Below are 15,254 nucleotides of genomic sequence, written 5' to 3'. Positions count from 1 at the left end.
TTTGTGCATTTTCTAAGGGAATAGATCCTTTCTCAGCACCTCTTCCTTCCATCCTGGACATTGTTGTGAGATCTTTTTCAAAAAGGTTCCAGCTTTCCAACAATCAAAGTTCAGTTAGCAGCCATTTCCAACTTTCACATTGGACAAAATCAAATTCCATAGCTTCTCTAAAGATTTTGAAGGCCTTTCTGAAGGGAACCTTCTTACTGAGGGCCCCCTATTAGGGATCCAGTTCTTCTTGGGACATATAACTATAATAACTCGGAGTCCCTTTGGACCAGCAGCCACAGTGGATTTAAGATTCCTTTCTTGGAAAACATTTCTCTGGTGGCTGTCACTTCTGTAAGAAGGATTTCCAAATTGTAAGCAACGTCCTGTAACCCTCCACATATGATTTTTCCATAAGGACAAAGTGTCTTTAAGAACAAATCCCACTTTCCTCCCAAAGGTGGCATCCACAATGAATATTAATCAGACCATCAACCCACCGCATTCTTCCCAAGATGTTCTAATGAAGAGGATTATGCCTTACATTTAGTAGGTGTTCACACACAACTCAGATTTGTTTACACAGGCCCAAGGATGTTTGAAAATCTGATCAGCTGTTTGTTACTTTCTCTAAAGCTAAACAGAGCTAAAGCATATAAAAAATTACTCTATCTAAGTGGCTTTCTGATTGCATAACCTTTTTCTACAACAAGCTGGGACTATCATTAAAAAACAAAGGCTCATTTTGCAAGGGCTGCAGCTACTGCTACTGCCTTTAAATACAGAGTTTTGATTGACACGATTTCTGCTGCAGCTACTTGGTTGAATATTCACATGTTTGTGTCACAGTAAGCTGGATGTACAATCCAGATGCCGTATAGTCTTTGGCTCCACTGTTCTTAGGAATATCTTTCCTTGATACAAAGAAGCTGTTTTGGGCAGTTTTGGAATTTGTCCCAAAGGCTGAATCAGATGAAAACAAACAAAAGTTATGTACTTACCATAATGATAGATCCATGTTGTCTTGTTTTCATCCAGTTCAACATCACTTCCTCCGTTTCCATTCCAAAATTGTCATCTGGTGCTTCCTTTCTGAATGGATGGACCTCACCGGGGACCTTACCTTTGATTGCTGTTTTCTGTTTATGACCAATCCTTAGCCTTTTTATATAATCAAGCCTATTTGTAAGGTTTCTTGCATGAGTTTCTGGGTATAAGTAGCCAAACGTAATCTGAAATAATATGGGGGAACATGGGAAATTATGAATAGTGAAGGAGTCAGAGACCTAGATCCACATTTGTGGAAGGATGCCCAGGTCATATTAGAATGGATCTGAAATCCCAAAGGTTGAACTGGATGAAAATAAGACAACACAGATCTATCATTTTGGCAAGTACGTAGTTTTCATTTAAAGTAGATCAGCTGTCTTTGGGAGGGATCCTTTTAAAATATAGTTTCTACTCATTTTGTTTTGCAGGATATGACATCCCTGTGGAAGACCTCTGTTTACTTTTTGAGAAAAGTGATTCAGTCCCACCTGGTGATGCAGATGAAGGAGGAATAATCCAGCAAGTACAGATTTCTGACGACACAATCTGCAGTGAGTAGTTGTTCAGATAAATGAGAAAGTCCAAACTGTTATTTATGGCCTTGGCAAAGTTAAGAAGCTAAAGAGGCAAAGGAATGTGCCCACTAGGGATGGGAGCAGAAATCTACCAAAATAATGCGGCACCATAAATTGATACTGTCTTTTGGGCCAAGTTGTACCTTAGTGTATCACTCAAGAACTCTCACCTGTGTAACTGTGATAGTACTTTACAGAGATGACATATGTGCACAGTGAAATCATTAACCGTGTAAGAGTGACAGTACCTTATAGAGATGACAGATGTGTACAGTCAAATCATCACCCATGCAGCTGTGACAGTACCTTATAGAGATGACAGATGTGCTCGGTCAAATCAAATGTGTAACTGTGTCAGTACCTTATAAAAATGACAGATGTGCTCGGTCAAATCATCAAATGTGTAACTGTGTCAGTACCTTATAAAGATGACAGATATGCTTGGTCAAATCATCAAACGTTTAACTGTGACAGTGCCTTATAGAGATGACAGATGTGCTCAGTCAGATCATCAAACGTGTAACTGTGTCAGTACCTTATAGACATGATGGATGTGCTCAGTCAAATCATCACCCATGTAACTATGACAGTACCTTATAGAGATGATGGATGGGCTCAGTCAAATCATCACCCATGTAACTATGACAGTACCTTATAGAGATGACAGATATGCTTGGTCAAATCATCAAACGTTTAACTGTGACAGTTCCTTATAGAGATGACAGATGTGCTCAGTCAGATCATCAGACGTGTAACTGTGTCAGTACCTTATAAAGATGACAGATGTGCTCAGTCAAATCATCAAACATGTAACTATGACAGTGCCTTATAGACATGATGGATGTGCTCAGTCAAATCATCAAACATGTAACTATGACAGTGCCTTATAGACATGATGGATGTGCTCAGTCAAATCATCACCCATGTAACTATGACAGTACCTTATAGAGATGATGGATGTGCTCAGTCAAATCATCACCCATGTAACTATGACAGTACCTTATAGAGATGATGGATGTGCTCGGTCAAATCATCACCCATGTAACTATGACAGTACCTTATAGAGATGATGGATGTGCTTGGTCAAATCATCACCCATGTAACTATGACAGTACCTTATAGAGATGATGGATGGACTCAGTCAAATCATCACCCATGTAACTATGACAGTACCTTATAGAGATGATGGATGTGCTCCGTCAAATCATCACCCATATAACTATGACAGTACCTTATAGAGATGATGGATGGGCTCAGTCAAATCATCACCCATGTAACTATGACAGTACCTTATAGAGATGATGGATGTGCTCAGTCAAATCATCACCCATGTAACTATGACAGTACCTTATAGAGATGATGGATGGGCTCAGTCAAATAATCACCCATGTAACTATGACAGTACCTTATAGAGATGATGGATGTGCTCGGTCAAATCATCACCCATGTAACTATGACAGTACCTTATAGAGATGATGCATGGGCTCAGTCAAATCATCACCCATGTAACTATGACAGTACCTTATAGAGATGATGGATGGGCTTGGTCAAATCATCACCCATGTAACTACGACAGTACCTTATAGAGATGATGGATGGGCTTGGTCAAATTATCACCCATGTAACTATGACAGTACCTTATAGAGATGATGGATGGGCTCAGTCAAATCATCACCCATGTAACTATGACAGTACCTTATAGAAATGATGGATGGGCTCAGTCAAATCATCACCCATGTAACTATGACAGTACCTTATAGAGATGATGGATGTGCTCAGTCAAATCATCACCCATGTAACTATGACAGTACCTTATAGAGATGATGGATGTGCTCAGTCAAATCATCACCCATGTAACTATGACAGTACCTTATAAAGATGATGGATGGGCTCAGTCAAATCATCACCCATGTAACTATGACAGTACCTTATAGAGATGATGGATGGGCTCAGTCAAATCATCACCCATGTAACTATGACAGTACCTTATAGAGATGATGGATGGGCTCAGTCAAATCATCACCCATGTAACTATGACAGTACCTTATAGAGATGATGGATGGGCTCAGTCAAATCATCACCCATGTAACTATGACAGTACCTTATAGAGATGATGGATGGGCTCAGTCAAATCATCACCCATGTAACTATGACAGTACCTTATAGACATGATGGATGGGCTTGGTCAAATCATCACCCATGTAACTATGACAGCACCTTATAGAGATGATGGATGGGCTCAGTCAAATCATCACCCATGTAACTATGACAGTACCTTATAGAGATGATGGATGTGCTCGGTCAAATCATCACCCATGTAACTATGACAGTACCTTATAGAGATGATGGATGGGCTCAGTCAAATCATCACCCATGTAACTATGACAGTACCGTATAGAGATAATGGATGGGCTCAGTCAAATCATCACCCATGTAACTGTGACAGTAAGTTTAGACATGATGGATGGGCTCGGTCAAATCATCACCCATGTAACTATGACAGTACCTTATAGACATGATGGATGGGCTCGGTCAAATCATCACCCATGTAACTATGACAGTACCTTATAGAGATGATGGATGGGCTCAGTCAAATCATCACCCATGTAACTATGACAGTACCTTATAGAGATGATGGATGTGCTCAGTCAAATCATCACCCATGTAACTATGACAGTACCTTATAGAGATGATGGATGTGCTCAGTCAAATCATCACCCATGTAACTATGACAGTACCTTATAGAGATGATGGATGGGCTCAGTCAAATCATCACCCATGTAACTATGACAGTACCTTATAGAGATGATGGATGGGCTCAGTCAAATCATCACCCATGTAACTATGACAGTACCTTATAGAGATGATGGATGGGCTCAGTCAAATCATCACCCATGTAACTATGACAGTACCTTATAGAGATGATGGATGGGCTCAGTCAAATCATCACCCATGTAACTATGACAGTACCTTATAGAGATGATGGATGTGCTTGGTCAAATCATCACCCATGTAACTATGACAGTACCTTATAGAGATGACAGATGGGCTCGGTCAAATCATCACCCATGTAACTGTGACAGTACCTTATAGAGGTGATGGATGTGCTCGGTCAAATCATCACCCATGTAACTATGATAGTACCGTATAGAGATGATGGATGGGCTCAGTCAAATCATCACCCATGTAACTATGACAGTACCTTATAGAGATGATGGATGGGCTCATCAAATCATCACTCATGTAACTATGACAGTACCTTATAGACATGATGGATGTGCTCAGTCAAATCATCACCCATGTAACTATGACAGTACCTTATAGAGATGATGGATGTGCTCGGTCAAATCATCACCCATGTAGCTATGATAGTACCGTATAGAGATGATGGATGGGCTCAGTCAAATCATCACCCATGTAACTATGACAGTACCTTATAGAGATGATGGATGGGCTCAGTCAAATCATCACCCATGTAACTATGACAGTACCTTATAGAGATGATGGATGGGCTTGGTCAAATCATCACCCATGTAACTATGACAGTACCTTATAGAGATGATGGATGGGCTCAGTCAAATCATCACCCATGTAACTGTGACAGTACCGTATAGACATGATGGATGGGCTCGGTCAAATCATCACCCATGTAACTATGACAGTACCTTATAGACATGATGGATGTGCTTGGTCAAATCATCACCCATGTAACTATGACAGTACCTTATAGAGATGATGGATGGGCTCGGTCAAATCATCACCCATGTAACTATGACAGTACCTTATAGAGATGATGGATGTGCTCGGTCAAATCATCACCCATGTAACTATGATAGTACCGTATAGAGATGATGGATGTGCTCAGTCAAATCATCACCCATGTAACTATGACAGTACCTTATAGAGATGATGGATGGGCTCAGTCAAATCGGTTCTCTGTAAGGTTTTACTCCTTAGTGTTATTTGGACAATTGTAAACTGTGATGCATTTTTTTCTTGCTATTCTGAGTACTGAATACATATTCATATGTCTGTATTTGTTTACTTGTCAACTTATTCTTGAACAGGTTTGTCCCACCAGGTATGACCTGTTTTCAGAAGAGACTTGAGGTAGTATTCATACTGATTAGGGGTAATTTGGCGATGGAAGTTCCACTATTGTTTGTTCTGATAAGTACCATAAGTTGTTTTACACCCACAGAAGCTTCCTTTAGCAGATGGAACCTTGGTATGACTTCTCATACACTGGTTGGCGACCCTCAGGAGTCTGACACCCCTCTTTATGCTGCACTACAGTATCAGTATTGGTGCATGAAGCCGCACTTCTGACGTGGGGATGGAACAGTCCTCTTATCTTCGCAGCATCAAAGGTAAGTGTGCTGCTTGTTAAGCTGCTGATACTGCAAGCTGAGTAATTGAGCTTTCCTCCAACCCATATGGACAACTCATTTAACAAAGTATAAATAAATAGATACTCGGGCAAATAGGCTGACAACTAAGGAGATTTTCTGAAGTATAGTGAATCCAGCAGTCAGATCACTGCAAGTCATTCTTGTTGCTGTTTTTAAGACATAACAAAATGCTGCCAGCTTTCGTGATTGTTTACTATGTCTGCATAGTACACGGAACCAGACAATGTGATGTGGATATATATATATATATATATATATATATATATATATATATACTTGTTATAGATTTACTGTAATAATATATTAAAGAAATACATCCCATTCTACTTAAGGCACTTCATATACATTTCTGTATGAAGGCATTTTGCGCTAGTGCACCTTCATTATTCTTTCTTCTTTTGGCTTTTCCCGATTAGGGGTCGCCACAGCGGATCACCTGTCCGCTCATGATTGGCAGTAGAGTTTTACAGTGTTGAGTTACCAGCCCGAGACCTAACCTTCCACGGAAGGCACACACATGCACACACTCATGCCTAGGGCCAATTTAGAGTGTCCAATCCACCTACAGTATGTCTTTGGGATGTGGGAGGAAACCGAAGCACCCGGAGGAAACCCACATGACCACAGGGAGGACATGCAGACTCCACACAGAAGGCACCCCATCTAAGGATCGAACCGGAGAACCTCTTGCTGTTAGGCGACAAAGCTAACCGCTGCACCACCATGGCCATCCTTAGTGCACCTTCATTATGTATTCACTTTATTGGTATATAATTGGCAGTTATCGATTCAAAGATGTAAATTTATATGTTTATCTTAAAGATAACTGCTTCAGTGTAATTCATTATCAGTAGAAATTGTCTGCAGGCGGTCATTCTGCTTTTCAACACAACTTACAGACCTTTTGATTGCACAAAGTAGGTATCTGGTCACCTCCACATGCCTTGAATATCAGCATGACACCTGTTGCAAAGAGGGGGTGCAGTCCTTGACATTTTCATACTTTTTTCTTTTTTGGCACAATGAGCGATTGATTATAAATCTGTCAGTTCCATCAATGACTTTTGGGGAGAGAGAGAGAGATTACGTATCCAGTTTAGAAAACCTTTTTTCTGTTTTGAAATATTGCTAATCTTGTGTTCTGCTTATTGCACTGTATTCTGAATCTGATCCAAATTTGGTGTTTTTTTTCCCAAGGCCCCTAAATGAGCCAGTGAAACATCATATGGAACAACATGTGGAAGACCAGTTCTGCAGAAAGATTAGCAATCTTCAGTGCCTTTTTTTTCTAGAGAAAACCATACAATTTCCTCTTCCAAGCACTAATATGTCTTTAACAAGAACACCTTCCTCCACAGTGCTGCCAATCTCTGGATCTTTTTGCAGCACAGGAAGCTTTTGGTACTGGTACAAGACATGTCTGCCCTTCCAGAGGATGAACATTCCAGTTATAGGCTAAGGTTCAGAAAGTTTCTGAAAGAAAAATACAGACAGAAAAACGGAGAAAAGCCTAAAAACTTAGTAATTAAAAGTTGGTGTGTAATAGAGCATGAGGCTGTAGTCTAGTCACGCCACTAGACTTACATTGGCCCGAGGGCAACAGCTGAAGAGAAGCACAGCCTTGCCTACCACCAGGTCCAGTGCCCAGGTTACCATTTCACTGCAAATCTTGGTTATTGTAGAAGTAGACAATGGAATTTATCTTTCTTTTAAGTAAGCCAGGCCTTGGAAACAAAATTTATGTTCCTTAATAGGAGGCTGGTTCCCAAGCATCTGCAGGAGACTCTGTCAAACATTTTTGTGGCTTTGCAGGAACATTTCTTTCCACTCGATATCCTGAAAATTTTGATTGAACAAACCCACTGGTGAAGCTGTTACTATTACAGTCCTCACTGGAGGGGCCAGGACATTATCATAACTCCTACGTCTTTCACTATGCAGTGGTAGACATCTAAGCAGTAAATGCCCTCTCCATTAAGACTTGACCCATTGCACTCCTGTTTCAGTTACATCTGACTCACATTTGGATTGAGAGGACATCCTGGCCTACGTGGACCATCATTAAATCTGTCACACTGAGACATTTAGAGTAGAATTTAACATTGGGAAAAGGTACAATTATGGTTTCCTGTGCCACCTTTATAGACCTTATTAGGTCTAGTTACCTGGATGATTGACAGCCTGGATACTCAAAACAGTGTCAGACTCATTGGAGGTGGAACGTTGGTCACTAAAATAGTAGTCTGTCATCATGGTGGCATCAGTACATAAGGATAGCTGTTTGGTTAACTTACACACAGCCCAAAGTGCATGTATCTGTGTGTATAGATAGATAAATGTGAATATACCCACTCAGTTAATTAACCAGCCTGTAGTGACCTCACCAAACCCACATTGTTAATTATTATTCCAGGGATAAAAATTCAAAGGGGGACATTCTAGGGTGACTCTCTCACCGCTGCTCATTTGTCTTGTCCCTAACCCATTAAGCTGTCTACTTAACAGATTAGGTCATGACTACAGTTTGGCTCTCAGAAATCAACAAAGTGTAAAGAATTTTCATCTTCTGTTTGTAGATGAGGAACTGAAAGCACAACTGCAAGTAGTCAGAACGTTTTCAGATTATATATGAATGTCATTTGATCTTAAGCAAGCTTTAAAGCAGGAAAGTTGCAGCACGAAGAAAACATCCATTTCGGACAGGAATGTGATATAAAAGAACTTCAGCAAGAGGGAGTCTATTAATATTTGGGAACCGATGAAGGATCAACAGTAAAACATGCACAAATGTGAATACAACAGTAAGGAATATTTTAGGAGATTTAAATTAATACTAAAAACAGCACTGGCATCTAGAAGCGAAGTCCAAGCTATAAACCAATTTGCTTTTCCTGTCCTAACTTACAGTTTTGGAGTGATTGACTGGGCCCAAAAGGTGATGGATAATTTGGACAGGAAAACAAGAAGGATGTTTCATGCTCATCAAATAATTTATAAAAATCAGTGCATACCAAGACTATATGTTCCTCATTCTGAAGGAGGTATGGGCCTCCTCGAAATTGACTGCATGTATAGCTCTGCAATATATATATATATATATATATATATATATATATAGATATAGATATATATATATATATATATATATATATATATATATATATATATATATATATATATATATATATATATATATATATATATATATATATATATATATATATATATATATATATATATATATATATATATATATATAGCTATATATGGATTCACTTCTTAATTTCGAAATACCAAAACCCCGATGTTCAGAATATATTCAGTACCTCGAGATCTTGGAATCTCGAAATTAAGAACTGTCCCCCCCAAAAAAGCAGTCAACACATCACAAAACATGTTTTTGCAGGGGAGCAAAGCACCCTGCGCCCCCCACACCCCCACTACTTAAATATACCAACTCCGAGATTGCACAATGACATTGACATTGGTAATCTCCAAACTCAGGACCCCACCCAGTTCGGGTTTGTAAAAGGCAAATCATGTCTCCTAAACCTGACAGACTTCTTTGAAGCAGTCACCAAAGCCGTAGATGAGGGTAAAGTGGTTCACACAGCCTATCTAGATCTCGCCAAGGCTTTTGACACCATCCCCCACTCTGGAATTATAGATAAACTCACTAAACTAGGTATAAATCCCTATGTCATAAGATGGGTTGCCGACTGGCTCACTGACAGAACCCACACTGTGAAAGTAGCAGACTCCAAATCCAGCTTCAGACCAGTGACAAGTGGAGTACCACAGGGTTCAGTCCTGGGTCCTCTCCTGTTTGGTATCTACTTTTCTGAAGTACAGGCCAACACAGAAGGTCTTTGTCTAACGAAGTTCGCAGATGACTGCAAACTAGGAGCCATAATCAAAACTCCAAAAGATGTGGGCATCCTACAAAAGGGCCTTGCTGAGACAGATGCCTGGTGTCAAAGCCATGGCTTCAAGCTCAATGCCAAAAAGTGCATTGTCATTCCTTTTGGTAAAAACTCAGTACCCATGAATTACCACATAGGTGGTAGTCTACTTAACACCGAAAGTGTGATAAGAGACCTTGGGACACAGGTGGACAGTAGTCTCTCCTTTGATAATCACATCGGCACAGTAGTCAGGAAATCCTTCTATGTAGCACACCTCATCACAAAAGGTTTCTCATCCAGGAAAAAAGAGGTCATTGTTCCCCTCTACTCGTCACTCATTAGACCCATTATAGAGTACAATGCTCGTTTTGGTATGTACCTCACAAGACAGCTACAACAACTGGAAAGGCCACAAAAATACCTTACAAAGAGGATTATCGGCCTCAAAGAGATGCCCTATGCAGACCGTCTCAAAAAACTGCAGCTTTACTCCGTTGCGTATCGCCTACTCAGAGGCGATCTCTGCCTAACACACAAAGCTATGTCAAACCCGGAGCTTTTAGACATGCTCCACTTAAAGAAATCCCAATCCCTACGAGCTACATGCTCTAGGGACCTAAACCTCATCACCACAATAAACAGAACATGCTGGAGGGATAGATTCCTGTCCCAGAGACTTCCCATACTCTGGAACAAACTACCTATCTATATCAAACAAAGTTCCTCATTAGCACTGTTCAAGAAAAATCTTGATGACTGGATGGGAGATAGGAAATTCACCCCAGGGATCACTTCTGTGGCTCTGCTCGACAGTGGCACAGGAAAATAATTTTCTTGGGTGGCGAAAGCCAGGGTACCTTTGGCTAGGCTTATATAGTCCCTAGGGCCAATAGCCTAGTACCTACCTATGAACTACAGTGAGGAAAAGGGAAATCTCCCGATGTTCTTCATGTTTCACTGTTGCAGTCATTACATTTGGGTTATCTGCTTGTAGGTAGCCCTCAGTCGGCCTGATTAACAAAGTCTTGGGTCCCGTGTCGGTTGCTGTCTCTTCTTCCATGACATCAGGTCGTCAGGGGTATAAAACATGCAGCCAATGTCAGTATCCCAGTCTTTCTTGCCGTGCGTTGCCCGAAGCAGAAGCAGCTTGCAAGTGCCGGTCAGCCGACTCCTGAAATTTTCGTTTTCGAATTTCAGAACCGAAGTCTTCAACTGAAAGCTAAGTACCCCATTGGGGAAAGTTTTTCTTGCTCTAAACCGATGTCAGTAAAAGTAAATAATTGCATTTCTTGTGGAAAGCAAATACCTCGTAAAGATTTTAATTCGTACTGTATTCCTTGCCTAGGACCTGACCACAACGTACCTCGCTGTTGGTTTTATGCTTTATTTAAAGCACGAACTATCTGTTGTCGGTATATTTGCACTTCTAAATTTTTAGATGCTCGGTTCAATTATCCTGATATGTCTTCAGTAAGCCATCCAACTACCGACATTCCGAAGAAACGCAAAGATAAAGACAGAGACAGGCCACCCAGTTTGCCAGTACTCAGTGAGGCGCTTTCGCAGCCCCTGATACTCGCTACTTCAGATTTGCAGGCCTCTACTGAGACCCATTTGGAGTCCGGTATGCCGCGAGATGCTTCAACTGTGGAACCTGTGCATGTCTCTACCTTAGATAGGTCCGGAGCCACTGTGCAGGCACCGGCTTCTGAGGGTGTATTCAGGCCTACTGACTTGCATATTAAACCGGCGCCATCTTCTTCCTCAAGGCCTAAAACTCAAACCATGCCTAGAAAACTGATGCCCAGACTGCATGGTCAGGCCTCTATTCCTAAAGAAGAAATGATAAGAATGACTGAAGACCTTATTACTTTAATCAGGGGAAGCCAACCTTCCCCCTCTAAGAGACCTAGGACTGAGTTTGCTTATGATACTTATGACCAGGATTCTGAAATTTCTGTTTCCTCTGATGACTAGGATTTACCCTTATCTACCTATGAGGATTCTGATGCTGAGGACTCTATTCCCTCTGCTTCCCCCCCCAGAGGATTTCTCTTTTGGTGAAACCTTGCATACTCTCAGGGAGCTTTTTCATTGGGAAAATCAGGATTTCTCTGATTCTGAAAAGAGGCTTAGGGATTTCTTACTCCTGCCCCAGCACAGGCTTTTAGCTATACCTCCTGTACTGGACATTGTTGATGATGCCTTTTCAGAATCTAGCATGGTCCCTGACTCTTTACCTCCTGCTTTCAGAAAACCTGATATATATTACAGGGTTCCTGACTCTCACAAGTTCCTTTTCAAAAATCCTACTGCGGATCCTGAAAACATTTCACAGGGACCCAAGGGCATTAAAGCTACTACTGCCAAAAATCCTACCCCCTCTGATAGAGACTCCAGGACACTGGATAGATGGGGTAAGAAGGTATACACTTCTGCAACTTTGGCCATTCGGGCCTTGAATTGCTAGTTTCATATGTTAAAGTATCTGCTGCATATTATTGGATTGCTTAAACAGAAAATTATGTTGATTCCTGATTGTGCTGAAAATAAGGATTTACAAGATTTTATGCATTCTGCTGAACAAGTTGGTAAACATACATTGCAATGTAGTTTTTATTCACTAGAGGCATCTTGCAGGGCTGTGGTAACTGGGTCTGTACTTAGAAGGCATGCTTGGCTTAAGGAGCAATCCTTAAGCCTCAATCCTTACTAGTATATGTAGTGGAGCTTTTCTCCTCGGGCCTCTGCTGAAAATGGACATATATCCAGCCAGACTAGCCTGGTCAACAAATGTAAAATAAAATAAAATAAACATAAAAGATCATGTTAAAGCAAAATTACTGGATGCTCCCTTAAATCAGGGCCACCTGTTTGGCAACAAGGCAGAAGAAGTTCTTAAAAAGATGGTGGAAAAAGCTAAATCTATGCAAACTGTTACAAGACTTTTTACAAGTACAACCTCCAGATTTAGTAGGCATTGGCCTTCTAAGAATTGGTCCTTTCCTGCCTCTTCCAGACCTTCTCAATCCAAACAAAGATCCAGCAGAGCACCCAGGCTTCAGTCCCAGGGGACGCACAGGACTAAGCAGTGGGGGGGTCTCCACTTCCAAATTTGGGAGTAATAAAACTTCCCCCATGGTAAACTGTCTCAGTGACTTCTTTTTAAAACTTCCAAGAACTTCTCAGCTGACTGCCCCTTTGGGGGAAAGATTGCACTTCATGCAAAGAACTGGGGACTCATTACCCAGGACAAATGAGTTTTTAATATAGTGTCCCAAGGATACAGATTTCACTTCCACACGTCACCAACTCCAAGCGGTTGGCCAGATCTACCTCCAAAGCAGTGGGAAGAGGCCCAAAAGCAAGTACTCTCTCTCTTAAGCACAGGGGCTATTCACTTGGAACCAGAAGAGAAAAAGGAAAACGTTTCTACTCTGGTTATTCCTGGTACCCAGAAATGACAATTCATGGCGTCCTATCCTGGACCTGTGTACTCTAAACACCTTTTTGGTGATTCCAAAATTCAAGATGCTGACTCTTCTCCAGTTGCTTCCTATGCTAAGCAAAGATGCCTGGTTGGAAACACTAAATTTAAAGGAAGCATACCTGCACATCCCAATCGGGGAATCTTGCAGAAGATATCTATGCATCAAAGCAGGCTACACGCACTATCAGTTCTCTGCACTGCCCTTTGGTTTATCTACTGCTCCCAGGGTATTCACAAAGTGCCTAGCTCCAGTCATTACATTTTGCAGGCAAAGAAATATTTAAATATATTAATACCTGGATGATTGTCTAAATCAGGCAGGAAACCAGGACATACTTTTGAATCATCTGGCTTTTGTACAGGGGGTGCTAACTTGTCTGGGATGCACCATAAATGAAAAGAAATCACACCTGGTACCCTGTCAACAAATTATATTCCTGGTAGTAAGCTTGAATACAACTTCCCAAATGGCTTTCCTCATGCCAGAGAAACAAATTCACTTGACAACCTACTTCAAACAAGTGGTCACAAAAACCCTGCTATCTGCATGGCAAATACTACAAGCCTTGGGATTCATGGCCTCCTGCATTCTTCTAATTCCATATGCAAGACTGCATATGAGGAAACTACAATGGTATCAAGAAAGCCTATGGTGTCAATATTCTCAGGATCTAGAAGCAATGATTCCTATAATTCCTTGTTTATGCCTAGAGTTCCTTTGGTGGGCAGAGGGCTGCCACCAAAACAAGGGACTACCATTCACACTACCCCCTGCCATCCAAAACCTAACAGATGCATCAGACTATGCATGGGGGGGCGCACCTGGCAGGGAAGTGCATTCAAGGCAAATGGAACCCAATTCAAATGCACCTTCACATCAATCATAAAGAAATGTTAGCTTTACAGAATGCTCCGACAGCCTTCAAGGACCACATTCTTCCAGGACAATTAATGGTAAAGATGGACAACACCACTGTTATGTGGTACATAAACAAGCAGGGGGGTACACATTCTTACCCCCTCTGCAGACTAGCCATGACATTGTGGAACACAGCCTTGAGCTACCAAGTACATCTACAAGCTCAGTTCCTGCCAGGAAAACTAAATACACTGGCAGATGGACTAAGCAGTACCCTCATGGACCCACACGAGTGGAAACTGGAACCAAGGATTTTCAACATGTTGATAAGCAAATGAAGGAGCCCAGATATAGACCTGTTTGCCTCCCCCAAGAACTATCAATTGGAAAAATGTTTTGCAAGGACTCCCCACAGACAAGCTTGGAAAGTGGATGCTCTGTCCTTTAGCTGGAAAAACCTATCAGTTTATGCCTTTCCTCCTCTGCCTCTGCTCTCCAAAGTACTACTAAAGATCAAACAAGATAAACCAAGAATAATTTTGATTGCACCAGCCTGGCCATGCCAACACTGGTACCCCCTCCTGCGCAGTGTGTCACTGTTGGCCCCATGGCACCTGCCTCAGACTCCTACCCTGCTGTCTCAGCAGGAGAACCAGATTCTGCACCCTCAGCTTCAAACCCTGAACCTAGCAGCCTGGCTAATTACCTGAGCTCTCCTTTGCCATCCCTCAGTAAACCAGTGATGGATGTAATTTTAGAGGCAAGGAGGCCTAGTACTAGAAAATCTTTTGCTGAAAAATGGAAAAGATTCTGTGCCTGGAACCATTCTCAAGGGATGAGCACAGCAGTGCCCAGTTTACCTCAGATTTTACAATACGTAACTGAGATGCTTCACAAGGGTCTGTCTTTTTCCTCAATAAAAATTCACGCCTCAGTCATTTCAGCTCATTATAACACAGAACCTCCCCTCTTCTC

At 41.3% G+C, this 15,254-nt stretch overlaps 1 protein-coding gene across 1 annotated transcript in view; it reads left to right on the top strand.

Moving 5' to 3' along the window:
* The window catches only part of LOC122798684 (zinc finger protein 808-like), a 334,416-nt gene that overhangs the window by 229,264 nt on the left and 89,898 nt on the right, over window positions 1-15,254 (top strand). Inside the window, exon 3 of the mRNA XM_044067777.1 lies at window positions 1,467-1,589. Within this exon, the coding sequence (XP_043923712.1) occupies window positions 1,467-1,589 (123 nt within the window). The remainder of the gene's footprint in view (window positions 1-1,466; window positions 1,590-15,254) is intronic.

This window comes from Protopterus annectens, chromosome 3.part1 (genome assembly GCF_019279795.1).
Source record: "Protopterus annectens isolate FY-2018-M chromosome 3.part1, PAN1.0, whole genome shotgun sequence".
NCBI classification, from domain to species: Eukaryota; Metazoa; Chordata; order Ceratodontiformes; family Protopteridae; genus Protopterus; species Protopterus annectens.
This window is presented reverse-complemented; position numbering and strand designations above follow the sequence as displayed.